This window comes from Labeo rohita, chromosome 16 (assembly GCF_022985175.1).
Source record: "Labeo rohita strain BAU-BD-2019 chromosome 16, IGBB_LRoh.1.0, whole genome shotgun sequence".
Classification (NCBI taxonomy): Eukaryota; Metazoa; Chordata; class Actinopteri; order Cypriniformes; family Cyprinidae; genus Labeo; species Labeo rohita.
The window spans coordinates 37,711,896-37,731,330 of record NC_066884.1 but is presented as its reverse complement, the minus strand read 5'-3'; the positions used below and the strand labels follow the sequence as shown (position 1 = coordinate 37,731,330).

Below are 19,435 nucleotides of genomic sequence, written 5' to 3'. Positions count from 1 at the left end.
AATTCTTATCACAGAATGACGCAGACAATAAATTCTATACTCATATTCTATGTATGTCGATTAGCAATGGCTTATGAAAATACCCGAGATGGCTTGAAGAACGCAGATAAACCATATATTATTTCAGACGTGTTTATTGTCCTTACATTTCGTCATTCAAAACGTTTAACGTTATATCTTGTTTTTAATCAGTTACAGCAAGCGATGCCTTTATCCATATTAGAGAAGCTGGAACAGAACGTCATCAGCTATTACTTTGACGCATATGTGGGTTTTTTGCACGAGGGCGCCCTCTGGCGACCAGTATGAATGAAACCCAGCCTATTTTGCGTAAAAATTGAAAAAATAATACCTCTCTCAAAAGAAAAATTAAGCACATATACTAAACCATGCTTTTTCTAGTGTACAGAGGTTTACGGGAGTATTTTGTTAATATATTCCAAAAAAAAAACCCACACTGAAGTGGCGAGATATCAGAACCAAACTGAAAACCGTGGTTAAAAACTGAGGTACGTATTGAACCGTGGACTAACTGTATTGTCGCATCCCTACTGGTTACGTGCTCTGACATTTTTCAGCTTTAGTTCATGCAACTTAAAGGGAGGAAAAAGTTTGAAAACAAATGCAAAAAAAAAGAAAATAAAACAAAGGCCTGATTCTTTGAATAGGAAGTAACTCACCATCTTTGGAGACAGTGAAATGATATTTTCAGGAATCAGACTACACACAGTGTAAATGGTAATGTACAATGGAGTGTCTTTGAGTAAAGGCTTTGTGGTATCAGAGGACTCCACCCTTCACAGTGAACTGTTTGCACTTTATCATAAAGTGTCAGACTTTTCTAACTGCTTAGCTTTAAGTGCACACACCCAGTAAATAACATGGGCTGAACCTCTTTAGAGTGACCAGTGCCAGACTGCTCTCATGCTCTCACTGACTGTGATACTTAGTTTGTGCATCAAAAAAATGGCATTTATCACCTTTACTATGCAGTGTAAAGTATTTCAGTCAGTTCCCTGATCATTCCAATTTAATTTCAGTGAGTGAAGAACAAATTTATACTCGCTTCCGTTGTGTATTAGGTATGTTATGGTCAGACAGCATGTTGAAGGCCGCTATTTTCTCCTCCTCCTTGGAAAGTGATGACTTAGTCAAACATCCCATAGTACATAGTATCCCAGGAAATGTGTAGTCCCTGGATGTCTGTTTCTTGTAAATACTACTGTGTACTGTGTGTTTTTTTTTTTTTTTTTTGACAGACATCAATGTCATAATATTTAAATGATGCGGATTTGAAAACAGATGGATCGTAAGGTAATAATTTGGTTATTTCTGTGCTGGCAAGTATTGAGGAAGGGGATTGAGGTCCATATGTGTTCTAAACTTTGTGGATGTTTTTAGTTGTAATATTCCAAACTGACAGCCAGCCTAAGTTTTTGATGGACATAATAACGTGTCCAGGGGGAGCCATGGTTGATTTTGGGATAATTATAAACTGTTCTGGAGACTTTTTTTGCATAGTTTGGTGTACTTTTTAATACTTTATTATTTTTTTACCTGGAAAGTAGTGGTTTTGATGCACAAAAGTTGACTTTATTTTCTCTTGTAACAAAAATCTTTTATTGAAAACCTTGCAAAATGCAGATCCTGTTGTAAATAATAGTGGAAAATAAGTTTAGAACTGTTGTTCCATTACCACAGATTTTGACTCTTTCATAACATTTTCTTAATTTGGTGGTTGATGTCAAATGCTGTAGAAGACTTGCATAGCAAGGGTTTTACTAAGTTGCATTAGTGAGTGAAGTTTGTGGGCATGTGAGTTTAGAATTATTTATTTATTTATTTTTTTTTTTTATAGATGTGTTTGTCACGTTTGCTTCCCATGGCACATGACGCGATGAGTGCTGATAGTCAGAACGAAAGGCCAGCATGAGTTTACAGACTTCATAGAGCTCTACAGATCTCAGATCTCTCATAACTTTGTCACCTTTCAGCTTTTGCCATTGATATCGAAATGTGATTTGTGCATATCAGAGGAGTTTGTGAATTTATTTCTGAATGGAATGTCATTGGCGTTTTTTCGTCCTACCTGCGCATAATGCCTAAAAGTCATGTTTATGAGTGTGGTGTGCTTTCCGTAGGGGGTAACCAGGGTATCCACTGTATTTCTGCTTCCATAAGCAACATCTGCTGTCGGAGAGTGAATGTGAATTTTCATTCAGCCCATCTGCAATTTTTGTTCAGACCAATGTGAGAATATGAACTTATTTTTATGTGGCATAGATGTAGTTTAATGTATTATTGGAACCAACCAAATTAATGTAATAAACTTTTAAGAAAATACTTGGAATAACCTGGTTGCAAAAATATGTACCTCTATCAACTAATACTTGATTGAATCACCTTGTGATTTTAATACAGCTCCCAGTCTTTTTAAATATGTGTCTGTCAGCTTAGCCCATCCTAATTTGTCTTGTTTAAGAGTTCCAGATTGATCATGTTGTAGATGGATCTCCTGTGTACAGCCTGTTGAAGTGTTTTTTTTTTTTTTTTTTTTTTCCCAAATGGATTTAAAGGAGAAGTCCACTTCCAAAACAAAGAATCATATATAATGTACTCACCCCCCTTGTCATCCAAGATGTTCATGTCTTTCTTTCCTCAGTCATAAAGAAATAGGTTTTTGAGGAAAACATTTCAGGATTTTTTTCCATATAATGGACTGATATGGTGCCCCGAGTTTGAATTTCCAAAATACAGTTTAAATGCAACTTCAAACGATCACAAATGCGGTTGTAAATGATCCCAGCTGAGGAAGAAGGGTCTTATCTAGCGAAACGAACGGTTATTTTCGTTTTAAAAAAAATACAGTTTAAATACTTTTTATTCTTAAACGCTCGTCTTGCCTTGCTCTCCTTGAACTCTGTGTATTCTGCCTCAAGACAGGGTATGTCGAAAAACTCCAATTGTATATTCTACCTCAACTTCAAAAATCATTTCAAAGTCATCCTTCATCGCTGCAGAAGTACAGACACAGTGTTTGCAAAGTAAACATGCAAAGAAGATCAAACACCCTTAACAAAAAAGGTAAAACAACAATATAGGATGATTTGGAAGTTGAGGGAGAACAGATATTTTTTTATAGCTTATTGAAATTGCTACTTTTAGGGTATGAGCCAAAACACACGCTGTATTTAATAATAATAATAATAATAATAATAATAATAATAATTTTTTATTTATATAGCACCTTTCCACATCCAAGGTTGCTGAACAAGTCAAGTTTAAGAAACAGAAACTAGTAACAACAAAACAAGAGGACAGAACACAAACCAAAAGCTGAAAATAACATACTGTACAGAGACAACTTACAAAGTTACATCAAGTGGTATAGAAATAATAAACTGAAAGATGTGCCGACATTTGCTCGTGTGTGTGATATCCATGTGCATGTGTGGTGTGCATGCAGACCTTCAGTTATGGCGACAAGGGTAAAACGTTCTAAAGTGTGGACTCATGTTACAAAACTAAGCGACACCATTGTCAGATGCAATACGCAGTAGTGTAATAGTGAACAAAGCAGGCAACACTAGTAATATAATGAAACATTTACTAACAAAACGCATCTATCTCAACCAAGTCTCCCGGCTCCAGCTCCAACTTAAACTCGTGACATACATTCACATCAAATATTAATTCAGTGGTAGAGTTACACTCATGAGACACTGCACTTATTCACAATCACAGAAGTACAATAATTGCATGTGCTTTATAGCCTTGCTGGTTAAATATTTGATTTGCTTGCTGTTCTGAGTCTGTAACATTACACTTGCATGCGTACACTAAAAGGCCGGTCAAACAGCACCTGATTACTTATATTAGTTATTTGATTGTGCTAACACTGTCAAAAACACACACAGTTAGTTATGTCTAAAGTGCAAGTAAACAGTTGAGAGAAAAACGGATGTGTGCAGCTCTAGAAGCGACAGTACTAAACATGCTGCCGATAGTCATTAAAGGGATAGTTTACCCAAAAATTTTAATTCTGTCATTATTTATTCACTGTCATGTTGTACCAAACTTGTATTCAAGTTGGGGACCAGGGACCATTTTTTTACATCTCAAAAAGCTGAAATGTTTGGGGTTGAAAATACCCACTGAAAAGTGTTTTACTTTATAAAACTGTTTCAAACTTTTTATTTGAACTGTAAAATTTTACATAACCCTAAAAAAAATCCTTAAAAAATGCTCTAGCATAATTTGTTTGCAGATGATTTGCTTGATATTTTGCATCTAGTTAACCATTCAGGCATTTCTGATATTTTTTTTTTTTTTTTTTTTTTTTTTCAGTATATAGGTTATATGTCAGACACACATACCTTTATAACTCCACTCCAGACTTTTCACATTTGTAATTAACAAAAAATAATGTTACCAACTTTCAGTTTGAAAATGTGATTCATACGATTGTAGTGTAGGACCGTTAACAGGAGAAACTAATTCAGCATTTTTCCATTGAATATGTCCAACATTTAAATTACATTATATACTATGTTAATCCACACATTTTCCACCACTTGTCGCTGTGGCAGCAGGCTGAGTAAGAACACCAAATAAAGCCTTTTCCCTGGCCACTTCCTCCAGCTCATCCTGGGGGATCCCAAGGCTTTCCCAGGCCATCTGAGGGATATAATCTCTCCAGTTTGTCCTGGGACTGCCCGGGGGTCTCTTCCTAGGTGGAAATGTCCTGAACACCTCCACTGGAAGGCAGACTTCCTCTGGGAGGCATCCTCTGGGAGGCATCCTTACCAGATGCCTGAACCAACTCAACTGGCTCCTTTTCGCTCCTCAACGCAAAGGAGCAGTGGCACTACTCCGAGTCTCTCCCGGGTCGTCCAAGTTTTGCACCTTGTCTCTCATGGTCAGCCCAGACACTCTGTGGGGAAAATACATTTTAGCTGCATATACCCACAATCTCATTTTTCTGGTCATTACTTAGAGTCATGATTATAGGTGAGAGTTAGAACATAAATCGACTGGTAAATTGAGAGCTTCGCCCTCATGCTTAGCTCTTGTCACAGTGACTGCATTACTGCTACCATCACTTGTGAACAAGACCCCAAGGTACTTAAACTCCTCTACTTAGGAAAACAACTCACTCCCTACCTGGAGTAGGCAATCCACCCTTTATAAGCTGATGACCATGGCCTAAGATTTTGCGGTGTTGATCCTCGGTCCCATCACTTCATACACTGTTACAAACTGCCCATGTAAGCACTGAAGGTCAAAGTCTAATGAAGCCATCAGGAAAGATTCTGTCCATGAATATCACAGACAGGATTGGTGACGAGGGACAGCCCTGGTGGAGTCCAGCAATCCCTGGGAACAAGCTTGACTTACTGCCGAGGATGCAAACGCAGCTTTCACACTAATTGTCTAAAGCCCTGGTAGCATGCAGTAGTAATTCTAGAGCGCCCACCCACAAGCCATCCCCGGGAACATGGTCATATGCCTTCTCCAGTTCTACAAAATGCATGTAGTCTGGTTAAGCAAACTCCCATGTCCCCCTCCAGGATTTTTGCCTGGATAAAAAGCTGGTCCACTGTTCCATGTCCAGGACGGAATCCGCATTGTTTTTCTTCCAGCTGAGGTTTGACAATTGGTCTAATTCTCATCTCCAATACTCCGGTATGGGCTTTCCCAGGAGGTTTTAAGGAGTGTGATTACTCTATAATTGGAACACAGCCTCCTGTTTTAAAAATGGGAACCACCACACCTGTCTGTAAATCACCAGGCACTGTCCCATATTCCCAAGCGATATTGAACAAGCATGTCAACCAAGACAGCCTGACTTCATCCAGGGCCTTTAGCATCTTGAGGCAAATCTCATCCACCCCTGGCACCTTGCCACTGCTGAGCTTTTTGACTACCTCAGTGACTTCTGACAGGGAAATGAACCAGAATTTCTAGAGTCATCCAAGTCCATGCTTTCCTTGCCTCAGCTATATTATTATTTGGCAGAACCTCTTTGAGGTCATCCAGAACTCCTTCTCCATGGCTTCCCCAATCTCCTCCCACTCCTGAATTGTTGCTTCCTTGACCACTGCTGTGGTCCTTCTAGCCTGCCGATACCTGTCCGTAGAATCAGGAGACCCACAAGTCAACCACTCCCGAAAGGCCTCTTTCTTCTGCCTGACAGCCTCCATCACTGCTGTGTTCTTGTGTTGCCAACTGCCTTTGCACTGGCACCAACGACCTTCCAACCTTCCGACCTTCTGAAACTGTGTTATTAAGCATGCTGTTTCAGTTTGCAGCCGGTTTCTACCTACATAGCTAGCTATCTGAATAAGACCACCTTCAAGCCATATACAGATATATTCACGTGTCTTGTGTCATATGTCATGTGGGGTCATTATCATAGTGTCATTATCATTTAAAGAGACATGCACCAAAATGGGTCGCTGTGAACAGAGCTGATACTGACAAGGTAAAAAGGGTGTTGTTTTACATGATCATTGAGAATTTCAACCAAAGTATGTTACAGACAGTTCATGAAAACCTTAAAGAATCATACCAACTTGTGGAAAATGTGTATCTGACGTCCCCTTTAAACGCACAGTAAGCCCAGAGCATCAACAGTATGGGCATTTCTAATTATTGGGGGGACTTGTCCATCTATAGTGATTACAGCCCTGATGTGTACAGTTGTAAATTAAAAAAAAAAAAAAAAAAAGATACAGCACAAACTGGTATGCTGTTAAAAAATAATTACGATGTATGAAATATAATATATACCAGTATTTTTTCAGTACCGGTATCCTGTGCATCCCTAATTGTACTGTAGAAAGATTAGGAGTTCTGTTGATTTACACTGTGATCAGCTGTAATCAATTTATATTAGGCTTTTCTCTTTTCAGTGACTGAGAAAAAGAATTGAAGCTACTTAAATCTGACAAATAATTTGAATATTTCTATAAAGAAAGAAAGGCAAGCTTTGCCATGTCAGTTCATTTCAGGTTGCATAAGAATAATATCCAATCAAATAATTTGATCTGTTCTACTAAAATTTCTAGCAGTATCTCTGGTTTCTTCCTGTGGTGCACTCTGGATAGTTTGTCTGAGTTATCAAAAGCTAAATGGCTTGCAGGGATGCACCAGTTGAACTGTTGTCAGATATCAGACCTTTGAAAGAGGTTTGTTTGATGCACTAGATGCAAACTAGATTTCTACAAGGCTGTATTTAACTTTCTGTCTGGCTGTATATAACTTATCAACTTGTATAAACCCATACATCTGTTTTGATGAGGCATAAGTAGCAAGTTTATCTTGTCATCTTGTTTGATTGTTTCTCAGTAGAACTTGTGAGAAATTAGTGCTCATTTGTTCTGTATGTAAGCTCTTTGTATTATGGCATATTAGCAGTCTAATCTTTTTCTGTTTTCCTTTTGTTGTTTGTGCAGCGGATGCCAATCACAGGCTGAATCTTTTCTACCTCGCTAATGATGTCATTCAGAACTGCAAAAGGAAGAACGCTATCATTTACCGAACCACTTTTGCTGACGTGCTGCCAGACGCCGCCCTGCTGGTCAAGTTAGTGAATCACATGTTTGTGTACGAGTGTGGTTAGTAGTGACATTCTGTGCTGACTCCCTGTGTGTTTCTAGGGATGCTAAAGTGTGTAAGTCAGTGGACAGGATCTTCAGTATTTGGCAGGAGAGGAACGTTTATCCTGAGGAGCTGATCTCTGAGCTGAAGGCCAGTCTGCACAAGAAGGAGAAGGAGAAGGAGAAAGAGAAGGAGAAGGAGAAAGAAAAGGAAAAGGAGAAGGAGAAAGTTAAAGAGCAACAGCCTTCTGCTGGTCAGTTTCTAAGCTGGACTCAATTCTAACATATTCATAATATAGTTTTGTAAATTGTAGCTCTTGTATTGTATGCCCTCTTGTATTGTTTGCCATGTGTAACGAAGGCCAGCCTAGTAAGTGCTGTGCAGGTAAACCTCACTCACCTGATCTCAAGAGGCGCACTTATGTGGCCAAATATTAATGACAAATGCATAACTGAACAAATAGCTTTCCAATAAATTGTAATGCATTAAGGGACCTAGTGTTAAAAAAATAATTTCTAAAAATAACTTGACCGTGTGTTTTCTTTTTCACCTTTCTGCAGCTCCAGTCAACCCCAAAACTGCTCTGAAGTCTAAAATTGTTGCAGAATTTGTAGTAAGTCATTATCTGTTTTTAGGTTTACTTGAACTTTTACCCTATTATTATTATTATTACTACTATTAGACTAATAATTAATGTTGTTCTCTTTGTCAGCCGCATGATTTTGTAGAGAGGTTAATGTCTTACAAGAACTCTCTGGACGAGAGCGATTTAAGAGAAAAGCAGTTAGCTGCTCTCAGAGTGGACGTCTGCAGCACTGAGGCCCTCAAAAGGTTAAAAGGTAATCAGATATTTCCCAAAAATTATATAACCATATACTATATAGCTATATAACTGCTTAGAGAAAGGCTTTTCAAACTCGATCTCTACTTCCATCCATAGATAAAGCAGGAGGTAATAAGTTCTCAAAGGACTTTGAGGAGGGAAGCACAAAGCTGCAGGAATTTGTGACGTTCCTGGAGGGCCAGATAAAAGCAGGACCCCCACTGCTGGAGGCACTGGGAAATGCAGACATCTTTTACGAGATGCAATATAAAGAGGTCAAAATTGTTGCCAATGTGAGTTGACTCTGAAGTCTTAATGTTAGATTTATTAACTTTTTCTAACAAGGTTTGTGAACATGTTTGCTTTACAAACTTTTAATTACTTAAAAGTACTTGACTTCTGTACATCAACCAAGTGGGCATGGTGAATGGCTGATGCTAGTTTCATAGTCAAATATTGACCTTTTGATCTACCATTAATCATGTATCCTCATATTGTGCTTTTGTCAAACCCATTATCACTTCCTGTAGGCGTATAAAGCTTTCGCCAATCGCGTCAGTAGCCTGAAACGAAAGCTGGATGCTCTGAAAGCAACATTGCCCAGTCTGGATGAATCTCCCATCCCTTCCCCCTCTGAAGACGCCCCGTCCCCCACCGGCTCAGAGTCGCCCTTCCATGGCATGAGTTCCAGGAGTGGTTCAGGTAATGGGGATGGAAACGGAGGGAGAGGTTTGGAGCAACAGAAGGACAACAGAGACATAGAGGACATGGACATGTCAGAGGAAGAGGAAACGACAGCAAATGCTGGAATCGTTGGTGAGAAAAAGCAAAGGGGAAATTTAATTTAAAAATTCAGACCAGTCACAAATTTGACATTTAACTGACATAGTTCTTTGTCCTGTAGTTGACGAAAGGAAAGAGAAGTCAAGTCTTCCATCTGTATCCAAGAACACAAATGCAGCAACTAAAAGCTCCCAGATCACCGCTTCTAAACCATCCCAGGTTTTGACAACTCCCACAAAGACGGTGTCTGGGTCATCAACCAATCAAACACCTCCTGCAAACACTACACCCATTACGACCACACCAACACCTGCCCCTGTTGTTAGCCCCTCCCCCCTGCAGGTGAACTTGGCCAATGTAGATCTGGGCAAGATCAGCTCCATTCTGAGCTCTCTCTCCAATGCAATGAAAACCACCGGTGAGTTTTCCGTTTGCAGAGCACAACAGACAGGTTCTGGAAGTAAAAATACCATTCAGATATATGTTGTTTTTATGTTAAAACAGGGATGCACGATACTATCAGACCAATATTAGAATTGGCCAATAATGGCTTTAAATGTAAATATCAGCATCAACCCAATCTAAAAAATTATGCCGATATGTCTTGCTGAGAAGAGGAAATCTTATCAGCAATTTTGGATCTCTGCATTTAATCTGAGAATGCACGTACAGAATTACTCGTTCAGTGTGTGATAGAGTAAACAGCAGCGGTAGCCTCCCCTGGGTCCTAATGCCTGTTTGTTAAAGATTTTTAATTCTGTAGGGGGTGCTGTTGGCCTACTTCTAATAAAATGAACGTAAAATACACGTACATACACAACCCTGGCATAACAATGATCAAAAAAACAAGCAAAGATGACACACAAGCATATTCAAACAAAAGCCACCACAGATAAATTGTGTGAAACAATGCAAAATCAACATTACTCACCTATCAAAAAGAAACAATGCAACCTCTGTGTCCAATTACAGGCCTTCCCGCTGGAGTTCTCTCCACCGCTGGAAAGAAGCGCCGGTATTTTCGCGTGTACTACCTCTTTTCTGATCGTAACCCTTCTTTTTAATGTTTTGTTCCTCAGATATTTTCTTCTTTTATTTTTTTATCTTCCGTTTCTTTCTATCTATAGTCGTTAGTATCTGCTAATATCCGTCCTCTACACTCAAATTGATCTTTACAAGACACGCCCCTTACTGCTGATTGACTCCAAGTGTGTTTTGGGACTAGGTTTGACACTGTGGTCAAAAGCATTTTTCAAAAATTGCTTAGTGCACCTTTAAGGTTACCACTGCATGTTTCTGAAGAAAAAAATGCAGTGATTGATGTATAGTTTATTTATAGTTATTTTCAAAGTTTCAGTGTACAGTCATTATAAAAGAACTTCATTATTATTTAATTCTAATAATTCTTCTTAAAAATAATTTGCCTATTTCCGCACTGGAGAGACTTGGTGTTGTTTCCAAACAAAAGGAAATATATCTGTATCTGCATTGGCTATCGGTCAAAATGAGTTGGAAAAAATCCAATATCGTGCATCCCTAGTTAGAAATCAGGGTTCTCACGGGTCCTTAAAATCCCTGAAAGTTTGTGAAAATAAACATGCATAGATACAGGACCTTGAAAGTGCTTATTTATTTTGCGCAAAAAGTTTTCTGGAACAAATCTGCATTTTTTGCATAGAATTGGGTAGATTTTAAACTGTTGCGAAGGGTTGATTTTTCTCCCATGGGTTAATTATTATTTTTTAAAATATTGCATGACTTGCATTTGACTGAAATGCCTGTATTAAAACATTTTGCATTCTACCTGTGATAAAACTGCAAGATGTTACAGTTTGAGATGGCACTGGTTGGAAGCCTTTTAGCTGTGTTTATGATCAATCTACACAAGGGTGACGGTAAAATATTCATTTTGGGTATGGAAATGAAATATTTTGAGTTTTGATATGGGATATGGTAACTGCGCTACTTTGGGGGTTTTTTAATTATAATAATTAAGATTACCACAAATGGCTTGCCAAGGATCCAAAGGACCATCACTTGGTCAGGTGCAGAGCCAAATATTCTCTAGTTTTATGCAAAACAGAAATACGACACATGTCTTATGGCCATAAATAAATGCATAGTTTTGCATAGTTGTTTAACACATGAAAACTGTAACAATGTATCTTACATATGTAACCTTGCTCTCACTTGAAAATGTGTCCCCACATTAAGTCCTTGAATTTGATGGTATTGGACTTGGAAAGTCCTTGAAAGGTCCTTGAATTTGAAGTTAACCAAGGTGTGGGAACCCTGTAAAATACAACCTTCTCATTCCTTCCCCAAGTTCTCCCTACTGTACTAGTAAGCAAATACTAAAAGCCAAGGCCGTTGAAAGAATTTGAGAACAGTTGTAGCTCATGACCTTGTTTTCTTTGTCAACAACCAGGTGTCAGTCCTGTTTCCCGTCCTTCCCCAGGCACACCTACCGGACCATCCAGCCATGCATCCTCCTCCAAAGCCCCTCCTTTGACCCCTGGCAGCATTCCCTCTTCAAATCCTCTGGCTAGCATCTTGTCTAAAGTGGATTTCTCCCCCGAGAACATCCTGAATGTTCTCACAAAAACACAGACTCACAGCCCCAACCTGCAGGGTAGGAAATGTTACTTGTACACTACTGATTTCTAATCTGTTTGTCACGATGGAAGATGGGGGAACCAGTAATTGGTATTTATTAAATCTCTGTCTTGCAGGTTTGTCCTCTCTCCTTTCTTCAGCTCGTTCAGGTACTCTCACAACTCCAGACCCTGTTCCATCTACATCGGCCTCTTCTTCATCTTCAGCTGTCACCACAGTGGGAGCAACCTCCACCACAACAACCCCAACAACTCCGAAGGGCCAAAAGGCCACAGGCAACAATTTCAAGCGAGAGTCTGAACGAGAGAAAGGGAGAGAGTGGGAGAAGGTGAAAGAGAGGGAAAGAGAAAAAGAAAGAGAACGAGAACGAGAACGAGAGAAAGAAAGTGAGGAAGAGGCTGTGGTACTGCCCAGCCTGGAGTCGAAGATCAATAGTTTCCTTCAGGGAAATCCTGGTTTCAGTGCTCTCGGACTTGGCTTGGATGACATGGGCAGCAATAGCCCTCTCCTCGTCGGTGGTGACAACCTGGATGGCACCCCTGTCCGAGATGAGAGCGGTAGCACGCCCACCCAAGATGAAATTATGGACTCTCCCCATGTGCTCAGTGACCCCCAGAGTGCAGGCCTGTCTGGAGGTCATAACCTTTCACCTACAGCCTATCACAGTGACCCGTGGGATGCCGTGATCACTCCTCGAGAGGCTCTGGGAGAAAATGAGAGGAAAGACAGGGATTACCGCACACCGCCACCCTCACGACTTGCTGCCTTTAGCCCAAATGTGACTAAACCAGTCAAGGCCATGAGTAAAACCAAAGAGGACGAAGGCCTGAAGAAAAAATTACCGGGTTTGAACCGTCCTTCTGCTGTCATGCAAGATTCGAAGATGAAGGCAAAGATGGATGCAGAGGGAGAGAAAAGTGCATCCTCCCGCAAGCCAAGTGTAGGATCTGACGATGGGACGAAAGACAAGGAAAGGAAGCCTTCGGCTGACAACGAAGACCACTATCATCGCATTGAGACTCTTGTTTCTTCATCTACCAATGAGGGAGCACCAATTGAAACCCTTGATTATGGCAACCGCATCCAGACGGTGGAAAGCATCCGCGTGGTCGGGAGAGGCCTGAGAAGAGGGAGCAGTGCTGGTTCTAGAGTGGGTGGGGCCTGGTATGAAGAGGAGGAGTTTATGGAAGCCCCACCTCCACACCACAGCCATGAGAATTCTGAGGAGTTGGGATTGGTCCCTCCTCTTCCCCTACCTCTTCCTCCTCCCCCTCCTCTTCCCGCTCACCTTCCGCCCCCTTTGCAGTATCCACCTCCACCCTATGCAAACGAAGACCCCGCACGACCTTCCCATGGCATTCCTCAGCACCATCCTCCCCCTCCGTTTTTCCCCTCTTCCATTCCGCCTGTCCCACCACCACTTCCTCCCATCCCTCAAACCCCACCTCCTTCCAGAGACTTCCCCCTTTCCTCAAACTCCACCGTTATGGTTGGAGGTGTCCTTGTCCCTATAGACAGAGTCCTACCCTATCCACCTGCCAACCTCCATCCTGATGGAGCAGGGCATGGGGGTAGCGGTGGTGGTGCCCCTCCTAGAGGTGGCAAACCCCAACTCCCTTCCTTGTTAGGAGATCCCCCACGCCCAGGCACGGTGAAAGAGCAGTTTGTCTTGCGCCACACCCCACCTCTTCACCGGCCTGGCACCCCGGGAGTTCCTCCACCCCTCCTGGGCAGACTTCGAGAGGGGCCCAGTCCCACACCACCATCACCCTCTACCCCAACCACACCTACTCCTCCATCCCCTGCTGGGGAACCCCATCCTCATTTGTCTGCCCCCAACCGCCTACCCCTGAACACCCCAAATCAGAGACCCCGCCGCCCTTCCTCCCCTCTGCCCCTCCTCCAATTACCAAACCAGCATCACACGCTTCGTTCCCCACAGTTTCCCAGAGGTTCCCTGCCCCTGCCGCCCCACCATGACCCCCTTCTACCTGGGACAAAGCGTCCTGCTGCTGGTTTCGGCAGTGGGCCTTTCAACCAGCCCAAAAGGCCGTTCCTGCCCCCTCGATATTAGTGTCTTAGAATGAGTGTTAAATGCTCTGTACAAGCTGAAATAGGAAGTGTAGCAAGTTGCATCACCTGCAAATCGCAGCGTGAAAGTTATACTGCATGTAAATACACATGCACCAAAACGCCCTGCCCCAGAGCAGCCACATGTTACAGCACTACTCTTCTCAGAGAAAGAAGCTTTCAGATACCCTAAAGATGAACTAGGAGGAGGAGAATGTGGAGATCCAGAAACATCCATGGAATATGAAGGAAGGCAAAAGGTGGTTATCCTGTTCAATTGGTGTAATGTGAGAGCGGTTGTTGAGTGTATGAGTGTGTGTGGTCTATGGATGACTTGTAAGTAGATACGCTGACTATCTCTTTCCTTCCAGTAACCGTTCCTTCACTTCTCCACCTTATAACACTTGCTTTTTTTTCTATGTAAAATACTTGTTTCTGCTGTTTGACGGGTTACAGATTACTGTTTGTTTTTTTTTGTTTTTTTGGTCTGTTAACCTGTTACTCTTTCACTTTGAGCGTAAAGCCATGGGATTTCAACTTTGTTTTATTCCTGAGTGATTAAATTATTGACAAAGATGTAATGCTGGGCAACCATAATGGCTTGTAGTGATCTTTAAGCTTCATAAAGCAAAAATATAGCCACACTATCAACCTTCACCAAGATGTGAAGATTTCGGCTCACATTGCGTACAATATAAGCTAAAAAAGTGTTCAAGGCATAACTACTCGGTAGTTTTCAATTGCTTTTCAAGAGTTCCTGTGCGTATTTTTTTTTTTTTTTTTTTTTTTTTTTTTTTTTTTTCTTTCCTTGATAGAGTTCTTACATGTATTCTGATTAATAAAAAGCATTGTGACAAGAAATATTATTGAAAGGAAGGAGACTTTTTTTACAGGTCGTCTCATGCTTTAAGAACAAATGTACCTGGATTATTTTCTGTCATTTTGTCTTTAACAGCAATTCTATTCTTTCCTGTAAATCTTATAACTTAATGATGTCCAACATGTTTTCAGAAACATGCAGAGCTTGAGTACACAGCTCTGAGTATTATGTCCAAACGAAAGTTGAGGAAAGAATAAGTTGAATTATTTTCAGTTTTTCATTGCATCTGAAATGTTCATCTTTTAAGTCAGTTCTTCGTCTCTAGGATTTATGAGAGTTCAATCCTTTATCATGTACACATGATTGAAATGTGAGTTCTTGTCTTTGTTCTACCCAAGCCACTCTTCCATGCTTTGCATTTTCAGAAAGTGATGTCACATGCATTGTTCCTAAAACGAACGCAAGTGGTACATCTTTTCACAACGTTGATACATTGCTATTCAACAAATGTTTGACAACTTAAATGTGAATATAACATGTAAATTTGTTGTAGTTCTCATGCATTGTGTAAGGAAAAAAAATAGTTGAAATCTTTTTCACGTACTGAAATGTTGAATATTTGAGGAGTGTGGTTTGGTGTCTTCATTTGGACAACATCTGCATTCATTGCAAGGAGTATTTCAGAAAATCTACACACTTATTTAACAATATATTGTGATGTGCACAAACAATGCACAAACAATGAAATTCAGAAAGAATCTGCAGGAGGTGTAAAGTTGTGACAGAAATGTGAAACTGTGAGTCACTCAGTTAAATCAACTTCTGTACATTCTGTAAGTTGCACCACAGGTTTACTTCTCAATCTTGGTGTAAAATCTGGTTTTATTCAGTCATATCAAAGATACAGATAACTGTCTGGGTTGACTAGTTATTTAAACTAATTGACAGGACTTTTCTCAGAAACCAAAACATTGAAATGCCTAATTGTTCTGCAACTACCTTCAGCCATTCCTCACAGCAGATGCCATACTGACGTCTCTCAGAAGTTTAGTCAGTTTTCTTTGCAAATATAGAGTTTATTCAGTAGGTAAATGCAGACTTGAGTATTATGGCCCTACAGTAATGATATTGCTGATTGATTGTAAGCTCTGTATTAAGAAACTGAACAAACAGCAAATTTAAACATCAAGTTCTTCTTTTTTTTTTTTTTGTTTAATATGCATTTATATTCCTGACTCTTGTCCTTCCAGAGAACAGACTGATCTAGATCTCCACACCATGACTTTAACAACATATAGTGTTTTTTTTATAGTAAACTCCGATTCATTCGAAGGGAATGTGTCTGACATCTGCACACATCCAGCTAAACATCATCAGACTAGATGTCGTGTCAATTAGAGAAGATCCTCATTTCTCACTTTGTGACATCCCTAATGATCACTGATATTGTATGTGCAAGCAAAGCTTGCCAGAGTATTGTATACTATATTTAATGTCACTAATGATCAGTGATTACTTGATTGCGTTGTTCATGTCTGAAAACATTGTGCACTTGTTGAATTTGGCTTAGTTTTGTAAACTTGGCAATCCTATGTCAGTGAAGGGTCAGTCATTTTCCCCACTCTTAGCCTTTTCAGTGACCAGTCAATCATGCAAATATAAAACACTTTCTATACATTCAAGTTTATGCTGTGTTTGCAATTAACTTAAGTAGTTGAAAGCTACATTTGCAAACAGACACAAAAATCAGATTTACACATTTAGTTACTTGAAACTGAGATGGAGCTGTGTCTGAACACACTTATAATGTACTTTGACTGTTTACAAGCAGATTAATGACATTCAAATGTTGCATTTTACAGTCATTTTCATGGTGAACTTATTTCTTAACTTCATGCTCTACTTAAGTTGTAGTAACAAAGTCTGCTTATGTATAACTGCTTTTATCAACACTGGAACGATGTCCTTAAAGATTCCCTCAGGAGACAGCACGCACTACTTTAATTATACACGTATAAAGGTGTGTTTATATTTGAGGCATTTTGCATTTCGTCTCTAGGGTTCTGTAGAAATAACAGGGTGCTGATGTGAGTGCATGTAGATTTTTTGTTTACCCGCACAAGACGCGTCAGGTCAGGCAGTTAGAGGCAGAAGTGATGGAGCAGAGGAGTTTAACTTCAGCTTGTTTTTCTAAATCTACTCTTTTTTTGCTTTGATTCGAAACGCATGTAGTTTTCCCGCTCATAAGCCTTCGCTGTTGTCTATTTTTCAGTCCTCCGTAAAATCCGTTTATCTGAATGTGGTGTGTTTACATGCAGGAGAATCCGGAGCGTTTAGCTGTCAGTGAATGTATTATCTTGCGCACTGAGTGGACGCTCGTGACGCACGTCTGGCTCTGCTTCTCATTGGTTGTTCCTCACGCAGAGCCCGCCCTCCTTCGAATTCCGTCGGCGAATCGGGTTTCTTGCTCTGGGACGATGTAATAGTTCCGGTAAAATGGCGGCCCGCTGAGAGAGGGCAACATTTGCTGTTTGGAGGAGAAATAATGGAGCCGTAGCTTTGAGTTTGGACTGTAAAATGGTCGTAGCTGTGTTTTCGAGGTGGCCCGTCTGTCGGGCGGCGGTGAGGGCAGCGGTCCGGGCCAGCAGATGCTACGGGAAGGTGCGCGCGCTTCTCAGTGCGGGATTGTGTGTGTTGTGACTGATGTCAGTGTGCAGGAGGATCTGACACGTGCGGCGCTGCAGTGATGCTCTGACGCACTGACATGTCATTATATTACACTTATCGATGTAACTGACTCGTTTTAGTGTAACTGTGAGAATCGGGCGAGCTTAGCATGTATGTGTGTTTATATAAGTGATCATGAAAGTTTTGGATATAGATACTTGTACATTGTGAATTATAACCTTGTATTATGTGTGTGCTCTTATTTTATGTAAGCATTGTTTTTGGTTGTATTTTTTATTATTATTGTTATTATTATTATTATTATTATTATTATTATTGTTATAACATTTGTTCATTACTACAGCTATGAAAAGGTCTATGTACTGTAGTATAAATAGTAGTACAGAGGGGATTAAAAATCTAAGACTATATTGAACATCATATTTTAATAAAGTATTCATTTTAATTGTAGGATTTTTAGAAGAAAAAACCTCTAATTCAAAGAAATGTTATTATGGAAAATAAAAAAGAAATAAGACAAAATATGACAGTAGATCATGTAGTTTCAGTGCCAAATACTGCAACATTCTCATATTCATGAGTTTTTAGTTTATTTTTTTTTTTTATTATTATTTTTTTTTTTTTACACTAAAAACACAATTCTGGTTTGTAATTTGTAATGAAATAAATGCCTCACATTTTCATGAGTGGGCTATTATTTTTGGACTTTGTTAGAAGTGTAGTGATTCTTTATGTGGTCAGTCTGATCTAATAATGCTAATAATAATTGATAAGTAATTTAATTCTCTGATAACGCTAAAAATAATTGATAAGTAATTTATTCTCTGACCTTGAAGATTTACTTTCATACAAATTATTTTCATTTTATTGTATTATTTTTCCCTACAGGTGTAACAGTCTGTGTGCTTAAGGTCCTGCAGGAGCTCAGTTTAACACAGTTGTTAAATTTGTCTGAGAGATTAGAGAATTCCAGTGTTTTTTTTGTTTTTTTTTTCTTCCTTAATTTACCTTCAACCTTTCTAACTAATTTTTATTTCTGAAGTGTTCAAACCGTCTCTATAATGTTATTCAGTGAAAGCGTTTCTGCACAGTGACTGATGGGCTGTCTGTGAATCTCAGACTCACACATTTCCTCTGTGTTGCAGCTGCATCCGTCTACCAGTCAGACCGAGCGCTTACGGATTTTCGAGTCTCTTCGTGAACGGCATGTGACCGGAGCTGCTGAGGATCTCACAGCATCAGGACAGGATCTGACCATCCGATTGGCTGACGGCAGGACAATCAAAGGGTCAGCTGGTGTGACCTCACCGTTACAGATCGCCAAGAATGAGCGGTAAATATGAGCTACAGACTCAAGCCTTCTGACTTGCTATGAACGGTGCTTCAGATCAGTTGTTCTCAGCGTTTTAACTTGAAGGTCTTACATTGTGTAGCACAATTTTATATTGTATATCACTTTAAGGAGTCAGTTAGGTTTGGAGCACTGGTGCTCCTAAAAAGAAAAGTAAGCGCAGAGCCCTGCAGATGAGAAAAATATATATTGTTTACGAAATTGTAAATAAAACAGTCTTTCAGCTTTTTTTTTTAATCTCAGAATGTTGCAGATAATTCAATCTGACACCTTTTGATTTAGACTGTTGTTACTAACTGCTATGTATGCCATAATGTGTGTATCTATGTGTTTTTGCAGTGTCAAAGGTGCAGTGGTGGGCAGAGTAAATGGAGATTTGTGGGATCTACGTCACCCTCTTGTGGAGGACTGTGAACTGCAGCTGCTGGGTTTTGATTCGCTAGAGGGCAGACAGGTACAAGTTTTTTGTCTTTAAGAGTTTTGTCTCGAAGGGTTAACTTTTAATAGCATGTCTGAGTAATATTTCACCCTAAAACCAAAAAAATAAAATAACAATTGATTTTAATATTTGATGTTTATTTTGAATTGGGGTAGTGTTGTAGGTTTGTTTAATTGTTATTATTTATTCAATGCCTTTTGTTTTATTGATATGAAATGTGACCTGTGCATGTTTTGGTGTGAT

The 19,435-nt window shown here is 39.8% G+C and overlaps 2 protein-coding genes across 4 annotated transcripts in view; both read left to right on the top strand.

Annotated features, from left to right (window-relative positions):
• rprd2b (regulation of nuclear pre-mRNA domain containing 2b) overlaps positions 1 to 15,891 on the top strand; it is a 27,984-nt gene extending 12,093 nt beyond the window's left edge. The window contains exons 2-10 of one of the 2 annotated variants that reach the window (XM_051130627.1): positions 7,458 to 7,587; positions 7,662 to 7,855; positions 8,163 to 8,215; positions 8,315 to 8,441; positions 8,543 to 8,718; positions 8,956 to 9,241; positions 9,330 to 9,626; positions 11,667 to 11,840; positions 11,941 to 15,891. In XM_051130627.1, the coding sequence (XP_050986584.1) occupies positions 7,458 to 7,587; positions 7,662 to 7,855; positions 8,163 to 8,215; positions 8,315 to 8,441; positions 8,543 to 8,718; positions 8,956 to 9,241; positions 9,330 to 9,626; positions 11,667 to 11,840; positions 11,941 to 13,898 (3,395 nt within the window). In that variant the 3' untranslated portion in view covers positions 13,899 to 15,891. Of the gene's footprint in view, positions 1 to 7,457; positions 7,588 to 7,661; positions 7,856 to 8,162; positions 8,216 to 8,314; positions 8,442 to 8,542; positions 8,719 to 8,955; positions 9,242 to 9,329; positions 9,627 to 11,636; positions 11,841 to 11,940 lie in introns of both variants that reach the window. The other variant, XM_051130626.1, reaches the window with a different exon arrangement.
• tars2 (threonyl-tRNA synthetase 2, mitochondrial) overlaps positions 14,017 to 19,435 on the top strand; it is a 25,901-nt gene continuing 20,482 nt past the window's right edge. The window contains exons 1-3 of one of the 2 annotated variants that reach the window (XM_051130635.1): positions 14,017 to 14,154; positions 18,548 to 18,735; positions 19,093 to 19,207. In XM_051130635.1, coding sequence (XP_050986592.1) covers positions 14,131 to 14,154; positions 18,548 to 18,735; positions 19,093 to 19,207 — 327 coding nt within the window. In that variant the 5' untranslated portion in view covers positions 14,017 to 14,130. Of the gene's footprint in view, positions 14,155 to 17,168; positions 17,376 to 18,547; positions 18,736 to 19,092; positions 19,208 to 19,435 lie in introns of those variants that run through there. The other variant, XM_051130634.1, reaches the window with a different exon arrangement.